The sequence below is a fragment of the Cydia strobilella genome, chromosome 2, assembly GCF_947568885.1.
Source record: "Cydia strobilella chromosome 2, ilCydStro3.1, whole genome shotgun sequence".
Taxonomy (NCBI): Eukaryota; Metazoa; Arthropoda; class Insecta; order Lepidoptera; family Tortricidae; genus Cydia; species Cydia strobilella.
In genome coordinates, this window is record NC_086042.1 from 1,127,553 (window position 1) to 1,144,172 (window position 16,620).

At 37.9% G+C, this 16,620-nt stretch overlaps 3 protein-coding genes across 3 annotated transcripts in view; 1 reads left to right on the forward strand and 2 right to left on the reverse strand.

Moving 5' to 3' along the window:
• Positions 1-16,620, reverse strand: part of LOC134755353 (scavenger receptor class B member 1-like) — a 106,555-nt gene that overhangs the window by 48,377 nt on the left and 41,558 nt on the right. The window lies entirely within an intron of this gene.
• On the reverse strand, positions 7,285-7,825 carry LOC134755398 (transmembrane protein 258). Its single transcript, XM_063691953.1, has 2 exons — positions 7,720-7,825; positions 7,285-7,642 (listed from the first exon to the last, which is right to left on the reverse strand). The coding sequence occupies exons 1-2, from the start codon at positions 7,723-7,725 to the stop codon at positions 7,403-7,405; spliced, it is 246 nt and encodes an 81-aa protein (XP_063548023.1). The 5' UTR covers positions 7,726-7,825; the 3' UTR covers positions 7,285-7,402.
• On the forward strand, positions 8,352-13,514 carry LOC134749855 (RE1-silencing transcription factor-like). The gene is made up of 3 exons (XM_063684856.1): positions 8,352-9,558; positions 9,810-10,046; positions 11,075-13,514. Exons 1-3 carry the CDS (start codon positions 8,406-8,408, stop codon positions 13,069-13,071), a joined length of 3,387 nt encoding a protein of 1,128 aa, XP_063540926.1. The 5' UTR covers positions 8,352-8,405; the 3' UTR covers positions 13,072-13,514.

Below are 16,620 nucleotides of genomic sequence, written 5' to 3' on the forward strand. Positions count from 1 at the left end.
GGCTGTATCTCCTAAACCATGCCTTGTAGCGCAAAAAAAATAAAATTTTCGTTCCCCTTTATGCAACCCATAATTTATATTTAAAAAAAACGCAAAATTTAAAAAAAAAAACATTATAGGGCTGTATCTCTTAAACCATGCGTCGTAGCGCAAAAATAATTAAAAAAACCCTTTTAAGAAACCCGTAATTAATACTTAAAAAAAAACAAAAAAAAACCAGGAAAAAAAACTTTATAGAGCTGTATCTCCTAAACCGTGCGTGGTACCGCAAAAACAATAAAATTTTCGTTCCCCTTTATGCAACCCATAATTTATATTTAAAAAAATGCAAAATTTAAAAAAAAAATCTTTATAGGGCTGTATCTCCTAAACCATGCGTCGTAGCGTAAAAATAATAAAATTTTCGTTCCCCTTTATGAAGCCCCAAAATAATATACAAAAACACAAGAAAAAAATAATAACAAAAAAACTTTATAGGGCTGTATCTCCTAAACCGTGCATCGTAGCGCAAATATAAACAAATTTTCGTTCCCCTTAAGAAGCCCTTAATTAAGATGTAAAAACCTAAAAAAGAAAAAGAAAAAAATCTATATAGGGCTGTATCTCCTAAACCGTGCGTCGTAGCGCAAAAATAATCAACTTTTCGGTCCCCTTTATATAACCATTAATTTATACACATAAAAACGCAAAAAAAGAGATTTTTTTTTGTAGGGCTTGATCTCCTAAACCATGCGTCGTAGGGCAAAAATAATTAAATTTTCGTTCCCCTTTATAAAACCCCAAAGTAATATACAAAAAACACAATGTAAAAAAGAAAAAAAGAAAAAAAAACAATAAAAAAAACTTTATAGGGCTGTATCTACTAAACCGTACGTCGTAGCGCAAAAATAATCAAATTTTCTTTCCTCTTTATTCAACCCTTAATTTATATTTAAAAAAAAAACGCTTTCACTAAACTGCTGTAACTCGGAAACTTAGAATCCACAAAGGGGACTACTAAATTATGACACATATTAAAGCCTGACCAGTAATATATGATCATTTTCAAGAGGGCGCTGTTCATTCTCATGTATAGGGTGACAGTTCAGTATAGTATGAAAAAATATTGTATTTAATGAACATCATCATCATTGTAATTAATGTTGCTTGCCACGCTTAAACATAACAAAAATCGCAATAAATTGCGTCTTAAAATAAACTTAAAAAGTCTACTAAAAATCGAAACAAAAGTATTTTTTAAGTCGCTGATTTGACATTCTCAATCAAAAGGTAGGTACCACTTTGTCGTTTACCATAAAGACGAAATTTGATTATATCTTTATACAAATAACCTGTCAGAGAAATTGGTACCTTTTGATTAGGAACGTCACAAATGTTGGTCAGTATGAGGAGTGCAGCCTACAGTTTATTTTTAATTATATTTATATACCTACTACGGTAAGATTGATAAGACAATGTAATTATGCCTCCGAATGAAATAAATACACTGTATCGCAAAACTAAGTGGCGAGACAGCTCATAATGCCATCTCTTTCACTCTTGGTTGGTCTTAACAAGGGTAAAGGAGATAGTATTAAGATCTCAGTCGCCAGCTGATATTGCGGCAAGTATAATGAGCACCCCACCCGCGTAGGTACCCTTCCCCGCGCACGCCCTTCTTGCTCAATTGAGTTTTATTTTGCCAGATAGTAAAAAAACCGTGGATCAAAATGACCCAAATTATGAATGATGTCTCAATGTGGTATTATAATATTGTAGACGTAAACTTAATAATATGAATTTTTTTTGTGGCAGATACAGGGTGTTAATTAGAAAAAAATTTTTTTTAAATAAAAGCGGTGGATGAATTTGACACAGATTTGTTTGAGTAACATATAACAATGTTCTGTAAAGTACAACACTTCACTTATCGACTCTAATATTTTTTTAGGCGTTTTAGGATCAATATTAGGTATTTACTAAATGCCATTATAGCCGTGGATGAAAATGACACAAAATGCGTGTGTACGTCGGAAGCCACTTTGCCTTTACAGGGAAACAAAGAATTTCGTCTCGAATATTTTTTTTACAGAATGCTGATTGAAAAAAGAAATACCTAAATTTCTACCTAAGCAAATACCTAGGATGACACAAAATATTATTTTTAGGTTTAGTATATGGTCTGGAAACTATATATAAAAAATAAGCAACATTAATATTCTTATAACCTCAGAAGTTATTGGTACAGGTCTAATAGTACTGAGCGGCCGGCAAACGGTCGTCAATCTGCTGTCGCGGGGCGAGGTAATTCGAGTCGGAGCGGGGCGGTGCGTGGCCGTTCTGTATAACAATACTATTAATTATTCCGTGATTCGGGTCTCCCACAGATGAAAGGATATTCGTAGTAATTATAAGGTATGTCTCTACTCGTCACGGAACAATGGTTATCTGGACATTTGGGAGGCGTGTGCGGAGCCGAAGTCAACACGTAGTTTTGTTACTCTTTTTGACTCAGGGGACGCACGAGGTTTACTAATGTATTGCCAAAAATCGACTTCCCAAACTATTTTACGCAAATTATCATTTGGCAAAATTTCATTTCGCAATTTTTCATAATCCAACCTAATCTAACCCAACCTAGTACGTCATTTTCTTTTCGCAAGTATGGGGTTGGGAAATGAAATGGTTGCGAAGTAAAAAACTTGCTAATATTTCATTTGGGAAATGAGACTGATGCCATAAGTTTGTTGGGAAGTGAAATTTGGCGAAAAATATTTTGGCTAAACGGCAGTATCCCGACGCACGCAGGCAGTGGCAGTACCTGTACCTACCCACAAGGATGTAAGGACTATTGAGAGTTTAATAGCTAACTTAACGGTTTCACTCGCTTCTTTTTAATCGAGAGTTGACGATGGAATCTAAAATGAATAGGCTATTGGGTGAAGGCGTTGGAGATTGACTGAATACTTGGGCTATGTGATAAAAAACCCGACGTCTGTCGTCTTAATAAAACGGTATGTAATTTTATTTCCAGCAAACGGTGAGTCGCCCCCATAAGATAAGGTACGTATTATTAAGGGGTATTTAAGGGGGCTAAGGGGGTGTCCGTAAACTGCGACCAGAAGACCAGAAACCACCGGAGGACGGGCAGCAGCGTCTCCTTAGAGCGGTGGAACCTACTGCGATCGCCAACCCGGCTGCCAAGCGTGGCGATTATAGCATTTAACCCCCCATTCAACATTAAGGGGTATTTTATTTATATTATGTTTATTTGGCTACAGGTACTTAAGTCATATACAAAAAAACACCGAGTATCCTTCCAGTGCCCGAAATTTAAGGATATATGAAGTATTAAATCATTTTACGGTTTAGACTCACTTGTTTTAGTCACTCGCGCGACATGTTTCGGAGAGCCTAGGTCTCCTTTCTCAAGCACTAATAGTGCGAGCAGCGTTCACGACGACCGTGTATATGAAGCATGATATATGAAGTGTTAAAATGGCACTTCATGAAATGATCAAATTCTAATATGATCTAGCTATGAAGTGACTATTATTTTTTCATAAATAGAAAAAATAATGGTCACTTTCATAACTTTCAATAATGAGTTCTTACGACCACTACGACTATAATAATTTTATCTTTTATGGGATTACGCTTCGCTTCCTATTCACAATGAATAAACTGGTTAAGTGGTTACTAACGAATGGTAATCAATGATCACCATATCCAAAGAGGATATATAGGATAGAGGACTAATGTCATAGTAAATTTTCTAGACACAGTAAATTCACTGCCATCTATCGACACACGATTAAAACTAAAAATGAAAATGGTTAAAAATACCGTAAAATGTATTTATGTATGGATAAATGATTACATTTATAATTTTTATATGATTTTGACCTATGTTCTTTCACTGATATGCGTTTAAATTTTTAAATAACAAACAAAACCGTCAACGTCATCTAGTCGAGAATGGGCCAAAGGTGATAAAACGTGGTGGCGCCATCTGTTCGAGAATCAAATTGTCTTGATTTCCGAGGAACTTTTTTCCTTAGACTGTATCCATTATCCATCTTATACGGAGTTATATAAATCATTGCCATATCGAACATTGTCTGATTGGTGGAAACAAGCCACACCATCTTCGCAAACTTGTTCGCCGAGAATATTCTTGTTTACGAATTATTTACTACAATGTTGTAAAATATGTAGTATGCATTATGCAATATGCATCAAATCCTGCCTCGCGCATCTAAGGGTCCTCTACACTATCGGCGATGATAGACGATGAATGGCTAGCATGATAGCACAGAATAAGTAATATATAGTATTATCATTTGATACGATAGTGTAGAGGGCATACTCGGCAGTCCCCGCCAATCATCGCCTGCGACCCGTGAGTTGTCGGTTTTGGAATCGCTGCCACAGAATAACTAATAGTACTTGTCGCTGCGCTGCGTTGTACAGGCGATCATGTGGATGCTTACACGATGATCTTGCCGATGATAGATGATTAACGATGATACTACCAACGATCATCGCGGATAGTGTAGAGGAGGCATAAACTGTGGAACAATAATAATAGTACATTATGATACAAGTGTGCTAAGTTGATGATTACCTACACACGAGGCGATATTGTGCGATATTAAGAAACAGGCACTAGTCTGTCGTACAAAACATCCATAAAATGGAATATTTAGTATTCTAAGAATATTTTTAGACAAGCAAAAAAAAAAAAAAAAGATTGCATTGCTAGAACTGGCGGTGGTTTATTCCCTGATCCCTTTAAGACAGGTTTACCTAGTTTAGGGCTCAGGACACTATTCCTAGGCTGTCTAATAATAGAATACTCCTAAAAATGTAATTCTACTATGTAATAAGCTGCATTTTTGATACACAAATAAATCATTTTTAATTTTTCAAGAAAAATCTTTAAATGCAGTTTTGTTTATTTTCAAAAACAAAAGAATGTTTCCTTTAAAAGCAAAATAAGCCTAATATTAATTAATCATAATTTATAGATTGTAATAATGTGGGACGTCCCACAAAAAACCGGTCAAGTGCGAGTCGAACTCGCGCACCGAGGGTTCCGTACTTTTTACTATTTGTTGTATATGTTGTAGCGGCAACAGAAATACATCATCTGTCAAAATTTCAACTGTCTAGCTATCACGGTTCATGAGATACAGCCTGGTGACAGACAGACAGACGGACAGCGGAGTCTTAGTAATAGGGTCCCGTTTTTACCCTTTTGGTACGGAACCCTAATAAAAAGGAATAATATATTAACATTTAAGTTGTTGTCTAGTAAATAACTACTATAACTAGGGTACATATTGTCAATAAACAGCCGAACTCCTTTCCAATTGTCGTCATTTATGTTTTCAATTTGAATATGATTACAATGTATTACCGCCAAGGGCGCCAAGGCCGGTTCGGTGCAAATCGATGATGACAATGACTTTATTTAGGCACGTCATTCGGTACCTATTTAAAAAAATTACATACTTAATGGTCTGCAAGCTCGGTTCTCCATATAAACGTAGTTCCGCTCTCATTTTAAAACAACTAGCTAGATTGCTCTGAAACTTTGTACTTACAATAGGATGAGGTATATCTATATCTGTAATTAGTTTATGTAGCTTCAGATACCACAGTTGTTAAAAAAATACAGCGAATTTAAGTTTTTCATACAAAACTAATTTTTGCTCTATTTCGTTTGTTTTATAAACTGGAACTATATAAACTAATTTCAGACCTAGATATATCTCATGTCATTGTATGTGCAAAGTTTCATTACAACATTAGTAGTTTTAAAATGAGAACGGAACTAAGTTTGTAAGGACAGGTGCAATTCGGCCGAGCTTGCCGCGCGGGGACTTAATTTAATCCACTTAATCCGCCATTTGTACTTTAGGATGTATTGTTATGAGTAAGTTGGAAGTTATTAGGAAACAGATGATCATACAGTAATTCCTGCCCACAAACCCACATACAAGTACCGGTCAAAATCATAACCCTCCTTTTTCTTTGCCGTAGTTAAAAATAAATAAGTTTGGATTCCTGTTTGCCAAGAGGCAACTAAGCGTGCGGTTTCCAAATCGGAGGTCGTGGGTTCGGGCCCTGACTCCACACAATAGGTGTTTTTCAAAATGTTTGTACGAATGTGCAGTAAGCAAAATTACTATGCACCCCTGCATACAAAAGCTAACAGCTTTGCTGATTATACCTAAATGCCACGGACACCACATGTTAAAGGGATTGGCAACTGTCAAAGGTTTGCAGAGATGGCGCCATCATAGCTTGCCCCTTTTTCTATGAGATTTGGCTCAAAGGGCTGGCATCCAAAAACAAAAATTTGACAATTCTAGGGATTGACAGGGCAAGCTATGCTGGCGCCATCTGAGAAACACTTCGACCGGCCAACCCCATTAAAATAACGCCTTACGGAATACAATAGCAAATCTGAGTATATTGATAACTTTGCAAGGATCTTGACAAGCTGTATGTATAACACAGATTTCTTATAATATTATGGTGGACGCCAAGTTGTACCAACCCTAATAATTTCTCAGAGCAATGCTGAGCTGAACAGAGCAGTTTGCCCAAAAGAAGATGTCTCCCCACTGCTACTACTTACTAAGTACTTACATATTTAGTGCAGCAGTCCACTAGGATCTTGATCTCTGATCTGATCCTGCCTGTTGGCTTTCTTCTTCAGTCAGTCAGTGCTGAGGATCTTGACATCATGTCCTTCTGTTGAAGACCAGGTTTCTCCATAGTATTCTGTCCCTCAGCAAGCTCATAGCCTCATGCAATTTTAATTGCATAGGTGCAGTACTTTAGGGCACACCATCTAGCAGGGGAGGGCCCCGAGGTCTCATGCCTTCGACTTTACCCATCATTTTAATTCGCACCAGCTCGCTTATTTTTCATTTATGGGCAATTCATTATGATTAGATTAGATTAGATGATTTATTTCATGAAAGACAATTTACATAATAAGTTTATTAATGTCAAAAATATAAGAATTTCTATCATGATCGTCAAAATAAAAATAAAAATGAAAATAATAACAATACTGATGAAAATAAAATTATAGCTCCAATAAGGATTGTCAACACAATTACAATAAGAGTAAGTAGATAAATACTTACAAATCCAAAATATGGTTTTGTAATTTAGGTGACCAAGTCTTCCCAGTCTCCCCTGATATGATATATATTTTTAGGTCATTAAGAAAACATTGGGTCCAAAAAAACTGCAATTGGTATTTTGAAAGAAAACAAGGCATGCAGATAGCATAAACTTTATTTCTTAAATAATAAAACATTTCTCATCAGACTGTCCAGTCTCTCGCAATCTCCCAGGAATGGTGCATAATAATAACTTATAAACTAAAACTTGGCGAATGTTACACATATATCCCTACCCACAACAGCAAGAATAGAATTCCAAAACCAGAGAACAGAGCTGCGACGAGGGACAAGAGAAGTTCCTTAAACAAGTCCCGATTGCCTTTAGAGCTTGTGACCTCGTACACGAAGAACCACGCCGTGAAAAAGATGCCGATGCCCAGCAGAAGCATCGTTAGGTGCGGGAAAATTGCCGGGTTGATAGGCGAGGCATAGCGCACCATCATTTCGATTTCCAACTAGAAACAAAGTAAAATAATCAGATTCATGTTTTACCGGTGCTCATAGGCGAAAATCGGATAGAAGTGATACTTACAGTCATTTTTAATGTGGTTTATAATAATTATAACTAATAAAAAATACACGAAGCACGAACGGAACGGAAATTGACAATCGCCGACCAAAGGAAACGTCAGCGTTTGGGGCACTTTCCGTTATACGCAGTGTGGAGTGAATTGAATGATTTGAATATTGATTGTTAATAGATTCGAATATTTAAATTATTTAAAAAGTAAGTTAATAATAATTCTATATTTTGTTGCTGATGCGTGTTATAGTAGTCACATTTAATCTACATTAAAGGTGCTATTAGTTGAACGCAGTCATGCGTACACCGAAATGTTATGTGTAATAAATGCGTTCATAAAAAGCCATAACATAGATTGTGGGCAATACTAGTGGTTATATACTCTTTGGGCAATACCTAAATAAATATGTTGTGGTTTTTATTGTGAATATAGTTCTGACATCTTATTTTGTTTCTTATCAAATATAATTTATTTTAATTCAAGATTTATTAAAATCTTTTTAGAATTTCCTGAAAGTTGAACGCAGCCGAAGATTATTGAGATTTGACTTGATTGACAGATTTTTGACATAATTTGGTTGACAGTGACAGTTGATTTCTCTGTTTATTTCGTTCATGTTTCTATTGTATTTTTCTTAAAACATGTTCGTTATCAAAATGATCACTTAAATTAAAAGTGCTGGAATAACAGAACAATGTCGTCACAATGTTTTATCATGAACGTGGAGCCTGGGGCGCAGGCACATACAAGTGACGCCAAACCAGCAGTGAAGGACAAATTGATGTCGTATGAAGAGAAATCCGTAGGGTCTACGGCCTTCTTTAAGTGCGAGGCGTGCCCGTACATGGCTCTAGCTGAGGATGACATAAAGTTCCACCTGTTCACGGCGCACCCTGACCTGGCCAAGAGCAACGGCCTCGCGGACAACATTCAGATCAACTGCCCAGGTTGCTCGAGTATTTTCGACGCGGAAGAGACTTTACGGAATCATCTGCGCAACCACCACAAAATGGGTATCAAAGACGTCAAGAAAATGGTCAAAAGCCTCGTCCAACTTGCACTAAAAAATGCCAAATTAAAGAAAGAAGACATCACAAGTCAGTCTACGCCTCAGGAAGCTGACGTCAAAATACCACAGGTTATAGAAATAGTCCCAGATATTGTTAATGCAAACAATGAATCTCTACCTCAAGGTGTTGCTTTCATATCAGTGGATGAATTGCAGAAGATGAGCACACCAAATTTTGAAAAGGTTGATCCAAAGGAAATAATACAGGAAGCTAGCATAAACATTGTGTACACAAATCCAATTTCAACTCAGTATGTCAATGTGACCAATGCTGTGACACCGGTGACAGCTTGTAATGTCTTACAAGTGTCCAGTGTTACTCCGGACCTGATTTCATCTATCCAACCTAGAAAACCAATAGATAATAACATCAATCAATCTATAGACAACACGGATCCAGTAAACAGGCTTGGTAAGCTGGCAAAACTAATGTGTAAACCATTGAATACAGCTACCGATAAAACGGAGGAGAAAATTGACCTGGAAACTATGCTTGAGCGTGATAAACAGCTAATATGCTCAGTCAATAATTGTCGGTTTCGGGTAAAAAGTTTAGAAAAATTAGCGTACCACAGAAAATGCCATTTAAACAAAAAATTTCAATGTCCGGAGTGTGCCATGGTGTTTTTGGACACAGAGGCAATACATACACATCTTTGGAAGACGCACGAGATAGACATGGAGATGCCGACATGTGAGATTTGTGGGTTTAAAACGTACAAACGGGCCAGGTACAACCAGCATATAAAGTGCCATGGGAAGGTGAAGGCTTATGCTTGTAAGTAGCAGTCATTGGTAATAATTATACTTGTTTTTAACAAGATAGATAAATAGAATACTATTTATTGCACACCTGAAAAATGTGTTGTAGTTACAAAATCAAGTCTAGTGTTCATATGATGTGTAAAGTGTGTAGGTAGGTAGTAGGTGTGTAGGGTTAAGTTTTCGATTTAGGCCACAAGGCAGCAGACCTAAAGTTTACTGTCCCCTTTCTCTTTCTCTCTGAAGTAACATTTGTCCCAATTTCAGGTACCATCTGCCAAAAATCCTTCAAAACCGCCAACCAGCTCTCCAAGCACAAAACATTTCACAAGGAAGACCCACAGTACAAATGCTCCATCTGCCCCCAGCGGTTCCTCACCAAGCGAAGACTGAAGCTGCATGTGTCCGCGGTGCACGAGAAGCTGAGGCCGTTCAAGTGCTGCCATTGCGATTATACTGCTTCGAGGAAGGATGAGATGAAGGTGCATTTGAGATCACATACTGGTGAGTCATGTTCCGTGTACCTAATGGGGTTGGCCGGTAGAAGTATTTAGCAGATGGCGCCAGCATAGCTTGCCCTGTCATTCCTGTCAATCCCTAAGTGCAAGTCGGACTCGCGCACGAAGGGTTCCGTACCATTACGCAAAAAACGGCAAAAAATCATGTTTGTTGTATGGGAGCCCCACTTAAATATTTATTTTATTCTGTTTTTAGTATTTGTTGTTATAGCTGTATCTATCACAGTTGATGAGATACAGCCTGGTGACAGACGGACAGACAGACAGACAGTCTTAGTAATATGGGTAAGGTTTTACCCTTTGGGTACAGAACCCTAAAAAAGATCCAATATAATTGATCTAAAGTTATGGTTCTAATTTACATTTTCCTATTAACTGCTATTAATGCTATTATATTGCAGACAATATGTTAAAAATCGTCTTTTAGGACTATTTTTTATTACAAGTAAATATTACATATGTTAATTAAGTATTAACTTGACATTGACAACTGATTAATTTAATTTAAAGCTTAAGTATTTTACTGAATAAATTTCGTTCATTGAAACATGCAGCAAAAGGTACTTTTGGTATGAGAGACTTTGGCGCCGCGCGCCGCTTGCGCCCGCTCCGCGGCCTTAAAAGTTCTTCTATTCCATAGTATTATGTATTATGAATCTTTAATTCGACAAATCAAAATTGCATTGGCAAGTTTTGGTTAGCTTAGGGCTTACGTTTTTCAAACGTTTTGCTTGTGTATTTTGACAAGTTGCGTAATCAAATAAAGGTTACTTAGCAGAGCGCTGCATTTCATTTATTTGATTTACAACCATCGAGGCAATCATAGGCGAAGCGATTAGGTATCGTATAGATATTAGGGTATTCAAGGTTGCAGTATCTCTGCAGCGTAATGTACAGTAAGCTGGAGAGATAAAAGATGGCAAACTTTTTGGCAGTCGGACCGGTCGTACTGGTCCCAACGAATGTGATTAATCTTTTCATACATTTTAACTGTTCTTATTTATTATATTGCAGGCGACAAGCCCTACTCCTGCGACCAATGCAGCTACCGTGCCGCCGACCACAACGCCATGAGACGCCACAAAAAAGTACACACTAAAGAAGTCGCATATAAGTGCAAACATTGTCCGTTCAGCACCATTCAATCGAACAACTTCGCAAGTCACATGATCTCAATGCACCCCAACGTAACTTCAACTGATCTCCACCGCTGCCCATACTGTGTCTTCAAGACTGTCAGCAAAGATTTGTACCTCACCCACCTTACTACTCACACAGATAAAGAAGGAGTACAGTTGTTAATAGAAATGACCAAGTCGAAGAAACTAGCTTGGACTGTACCGAGCGAAACTACAGAGAAAGTTGAAGAAACAGCCAAAGTCAATGAGGAAAGTAAGGAACAGAGCCCCAAACCAGTTAATGATATCCCTATTGAAGTATATGATTGTGACAGTTTGTCTGAAACATTATCGCAGAATTTTTCCAAAAATTATGCAAATTCTGCCAACGAAAAGCAGCAGAGTAATTTCGATTCACAAGTTATCGTAACTGATCTCAGTAAAGACGATAATAACTCCGACTGTCTTATTTCTGAAAGTTCAAGTGATACTTTAATGGATAGGCAATATACTACACAACATACTCTGCAGAATTTAACATATGATGCTACTCAGGGGAACCTACACTATTTGAATACTCCAGTCCCAATTGAGCAGACTTTGTGCCCAAATAGCACAGTAAACTCTTTAGTGTCGAACCATTCAGTCATAAGCAATATGAGCAACAATATCATGGCTAATTTCCCCATCAGACTTCCACCAGCACAACTGTCCATGCAGAACATAACCTTAAACCCTCTCCACAAAATATCCCTCCCAATGACCAAAGTTACCGGACCTATCATAAAACCTACACAGATCCTGCCAGTACCTTCATCTAGTAATTCTCCCGTCAATTTAATAGAGCCAGATGGAATGCCTAGGAAAAAGCCTAAAATATCCGTGAAAAGTAATTTGATTTTAAAAGGTCCTGATCAAGAGAATATGTTCCATTCTCAGCAAAAGATGGCGTTTAAAAGATTAGAAGATAATGAAAGGTTTGGACTAGGTGCCGTCACTTTTAACAACTTAATAACAACTCAGTTCATGCAGCTACAACCAGAGCCGGAGCTTAGTGAATCTCCTAATAATATCATACCGTACCCTCAAGAAACCTTGCTCCATGCTGCCTCCACTCCGCCCGTCGACAACGTTGACAACTCACAGATGTTCACATTCAACAATCAGATGAACGTTAACTCTATCATACTTCCACCGCCTCAAAAAATACAAAATAATGATCCTAGTTACATTAAAATAGAAGCTACAATTAAACAAAATACACAGTCACCAAGTTTGGAACGCATGTGTAATGCCAACATAATGAGTAACCAGTCACTAAGCAGGGAATACAAAGCGTCACCACCTCTAGAAGATATTCATAAAAACTTTAAAGTGATAAAGAATGAAGTGAAAAGCGACGCTTTTTACAACATGGCTATGAACAATACGACGACAAATCCTTCTATAATAGACCAGTACTTAATTGATAATATTATAGGAGAACAATATCCTGGACATTTAGATCTTTCTGCTGCAGCTTTAGACGTATCAGATCCTCAGAACGATGTCATCGAAATAGATGATAATTCAGATGACAACAAACTACTATCTCGATATGACATGAACTTTCCTTTAGAATCTCTGTATTTAATGCATAACGATTTCCATTTTCTAGAAAATGACGTACCCAGTGTACCCAATGAAGTCACTGAGATAAATAGAATAGTAACAGAAGTCCCTATATTAAATCAGAAGGAGATCTCGCATACAAGTGAAGGTTCTAGTAATGATTACCCTAATTTTATACAAGGTAAGAAAGATCCTATGATGAACACGTCGGTTAGGCAATCTGTAAATAAAATTAACGTAAAAAATATTGAATTGATGAAGGACAAATGTAAAGAATATTGATGCGAAGACCACCGAGAAAATAATAGTTGTATAAAAATAAATGAGTTATATAAAAGCAAACTTAGCAATAGGGTGCGTTGGGGTAAGGTTGAACGGGTTTTTCATTCAGCGTAAGATGAAAAGTCGCCCGTATTGCTTCGGCATACGGACGATTTTTTGTCTTACCCCTCTTGAAAAACCCGTTCAATCTCCCCTTACCCCAACGCACCCTATGCACTTTTTTACCTGTGGATAGGTAGATATATAGATAGAACACTTTTTATTGCACACCTCAGTAGAAAATTCAGTTTTAGGAAAACAATTGGATGTTGCTGATTTTGCTTCTACAATAATTACCATACAAATGTAAATAATATTAGGCTATTTGTAGATGTAAGGAAATGTTAATACGTAAAAGACTGTTTGTTATTATGATTATTATAATATACTGGGTATTATTTACTCTTTTGTTTTGATTTGTTTAACCTTTTGGACGCCAATGACCGATATATACGCACCGTAGGTTCAACGTCAAAGACCGATTAAGCGGTCATAGACCACAGAGCAACATACGTGCATGTGCGTAAAGTTAAATTTCAGTTTTGATTTTGACACTTCGGTGACGTGGCATCTGGATGACAGCTTTTGTGTTTGACACGGCGTCGAAAAAGTTAATTGAGGGATTTAATGACGGTTTTCAACGGGGTCACCACTCAAAAATATCATACTCAATGTATTTCAGTGATCTAGATACACGAATAAAAGGGAAATAGTCTCATACTTGTATAAATAAATAAATAATAATAAAATATTATAGGACATTTTTACACAAATTGAGCTCAAGAAGGCTTGTGTTGTGGGTACTCAGACAACGATATATCCATACTAATATTATAAATGCGAAAGTCTGTCTGTCTGTCTGTCTGTGTGTTACCTCTTCACGCTTAAACCGCTAAACCGATTTAGTTGAAATTTGGTATATAGATAGATTAACTCCCGGGGAAGGACATAGGATACTTTTTATCCCAGAACTCACCCCTCAAGGGGGTGGAAATTTGTATGGGGAATCAATAACCGCTGAACCGATTTAGATGAAACTTGGTATGGGGATAGTTTGAGCTGTGGGAAAGGATATAGAATAACTTTTATCCCCGAAAAAATCTCTTAAGGGTGTAAAAAATGGGGTGGAAATGTACAGTGTGGACCAATTTGGGGGTGAAAAAAGGATGGATTAAAAAAGCAGATTTGTTGAAGAATTAAGGTACCCAAATTACTAATTCCACGCAGACGAAGTCGCGGGCAAAAGCTAGTAATATATAAATACTTAAATACATAGAAAAACAACCATGACTCAGGAACAAATATCTGTTGCTCATCACACAAGTAAATGCCCTTACTGGGATTTGGAACCCAGGACCATCGGCTTCGCAGGCAGGGTCACTACCCTCTAGGCCAGACCGGTCGTTGTATAACCTATGAAAACAATAAACACACTGATTATACTTATTCGTACTCTAAAGTCTAAAATGAGTTTCAAATTTGCTTTCACTCCATGCAATAGGGAAATAAAATGCCAATGAGAACCGCTTTCCATTTCCCTCTGTACACGTAAAATCAATGAAAACTCATTTCCTATGGATATCTCAATTCAAAATCGCCCATTTCCACAGCTTTGAGTGTATTTACTTGCATACAAACAACAACACTTACCTAAGGGTCTCCGGCAAGCTCGGTTCTCCATACAAACGTAGTTCCGCTCTCATTTTAAAACGACTAGCTAGATTGCTCTGAAACTTTGTACTTACAATAGGATAAGGTATATCTATGTCTGTAATTAGTTTATGTAGCTTCAGATACCATAGTAAAAAAAATACAGCGAATTTAAGTTTTTCATACAAAACTTGTTTTTGCACTATTTCGTTTGTTTTATAAACTGGAGCTATATAAACTAATTTCAGACCTAGATATACCTCATGTCATTGTACGTGCAAAGTTTCATTACAATCCAACACGTAGTTTTAAAATGAGAGCGGACTACGTTTGTATGGGAAGGTGCAATTCGGCCGAGCTTGCCGGGGACTCTTAACGCAGGTCAAACGTTTCACCCACTCGACAATAGAACAATGAAATCCCGAAATGTTTCTAGTCACTTGCATTTATTAGTGGTAGTTAATTCAAATGTATACGCACTATTTAATTGTATGTGAAGTACGAAACTTGTACTAGGCCTGGGTATATCTCGCCTTAATAGGGAATATTACGCGAAACTCTGCGTAGGTGGCGGCACTACCACAATCTGAGGGTCTATCGCGAAACAAGAAAATCGAAATTTCGTTGTCTAACATCTCTGTCACTCTTGCATATTCGAGCAATAAAGAGGCAGATAGAGAAATTTCGGATTCGCGTTTCCCGGTATAGGTCCTCTGTAAACAAACCGCCTTGATGCATCAATGTCATATTTTATTATCTCTGAAAACTTGTCAAAAACCTGTTAATGGTACAGTATGTATAAGTTACTCTATTATGGTTTACTAAAAACGCTAAGTGCTGCACTCTGGTGGCAGAACATTGCAGTAACAAAGTTAGCAACATATTAGCATCTAGCAGCGAGCAAATTCTGCATTCCGCTATAAGACCTGTTTTATCTCCTTGGCCCACTTTGTGGAAAGTTTCACCATCTTCACAGGTAGGATTACCTACGTTACTAGTTTTGATTATCTTGGAAATGCCCTTTGAAATCACGAAAGTTTTTAATTTATCCAAGGTAGGAGGTTCGAATTCTAGTATAAGGACCTACCTTACCTAGATAGGTAGGTATGGTTTTGTCTAGTCTAGTTGGTATCTGAATAGGATACCATGAAGTGATTGATAAAATAAATAAAACACCGCCTGCTGCCGACATCCGAGGCTGATCCCTCCTGGACCCGAAGGCACTGGAGCCGAAGCTCCCCCTCCTGACGGTAGTGAACAGAGCGACACCAACACCACACACTGGTCCCTCATTACAACCTCTACGCCGGGTGCGAGATGGAAAGGCCCTGGGTTCCATCCACCCTATCCGGTTGCCATCAGTATCAGGCATCCGGCCGTCATCATACGCCTCTGCCTAGACAGGTACGGGGATCGCAATTTTATACAGGACAACGGCATTCCTGTGCCCTCCTCGCGGCCGGAACCTCCCAGCCCGAAGTCGCCCGGCACTCAGGTGAAATCTCCCTCGTTAAGAGAATCCTCTGTGTGAAACCCCCTATCCCCAAACCCAAGACAGGACATTATCAGCTCCGGTAAGAAATCCTTATACGGTCCACCAAGAGATCGCGCCGTCCAAGAACCTTTTCCGTTCTCCCAGATCAAGAAAGAATGGGGACTACTTGGATTTTTTTTTGCACTCAGGCCAACTCTGAAACTTTTCAGACATAGGTAGGACGGTACTGTCCGCGCGCCAATTCCGTGTATTCGGAGGTCGAGGAAGTGGGAGAGTGTGCGCCGCGCCCGTACGTACAAAATGACACTACTCTGTCATGACGCCCAACATTCCCATTCCTCAGCCGTGCACACTGCACATACACA

Coding starts and splice junctions, on each gene's coding strand:
- LOC134749855 (XM_063684856.1), top strand. CDS start 8,406: ATGTCGTCACAATGTTTTATCATGAACGTGGAGCCTGGGGCGCAGGCA. Junction 9,559..9,809: donor GAAGGTGAAGGCTTATGCTT/GTAAGTAGCAGT, acceptor TCCCAATTTCAG/GTACCATCTGCCAAAAATCC. Junction 10,047..11,074: donor GCATTTGAGATCACATACTG/GTGAGTCATGTT, acceptor ATTATATTGCAG/GCGACAAGCCCTACTCCTGC.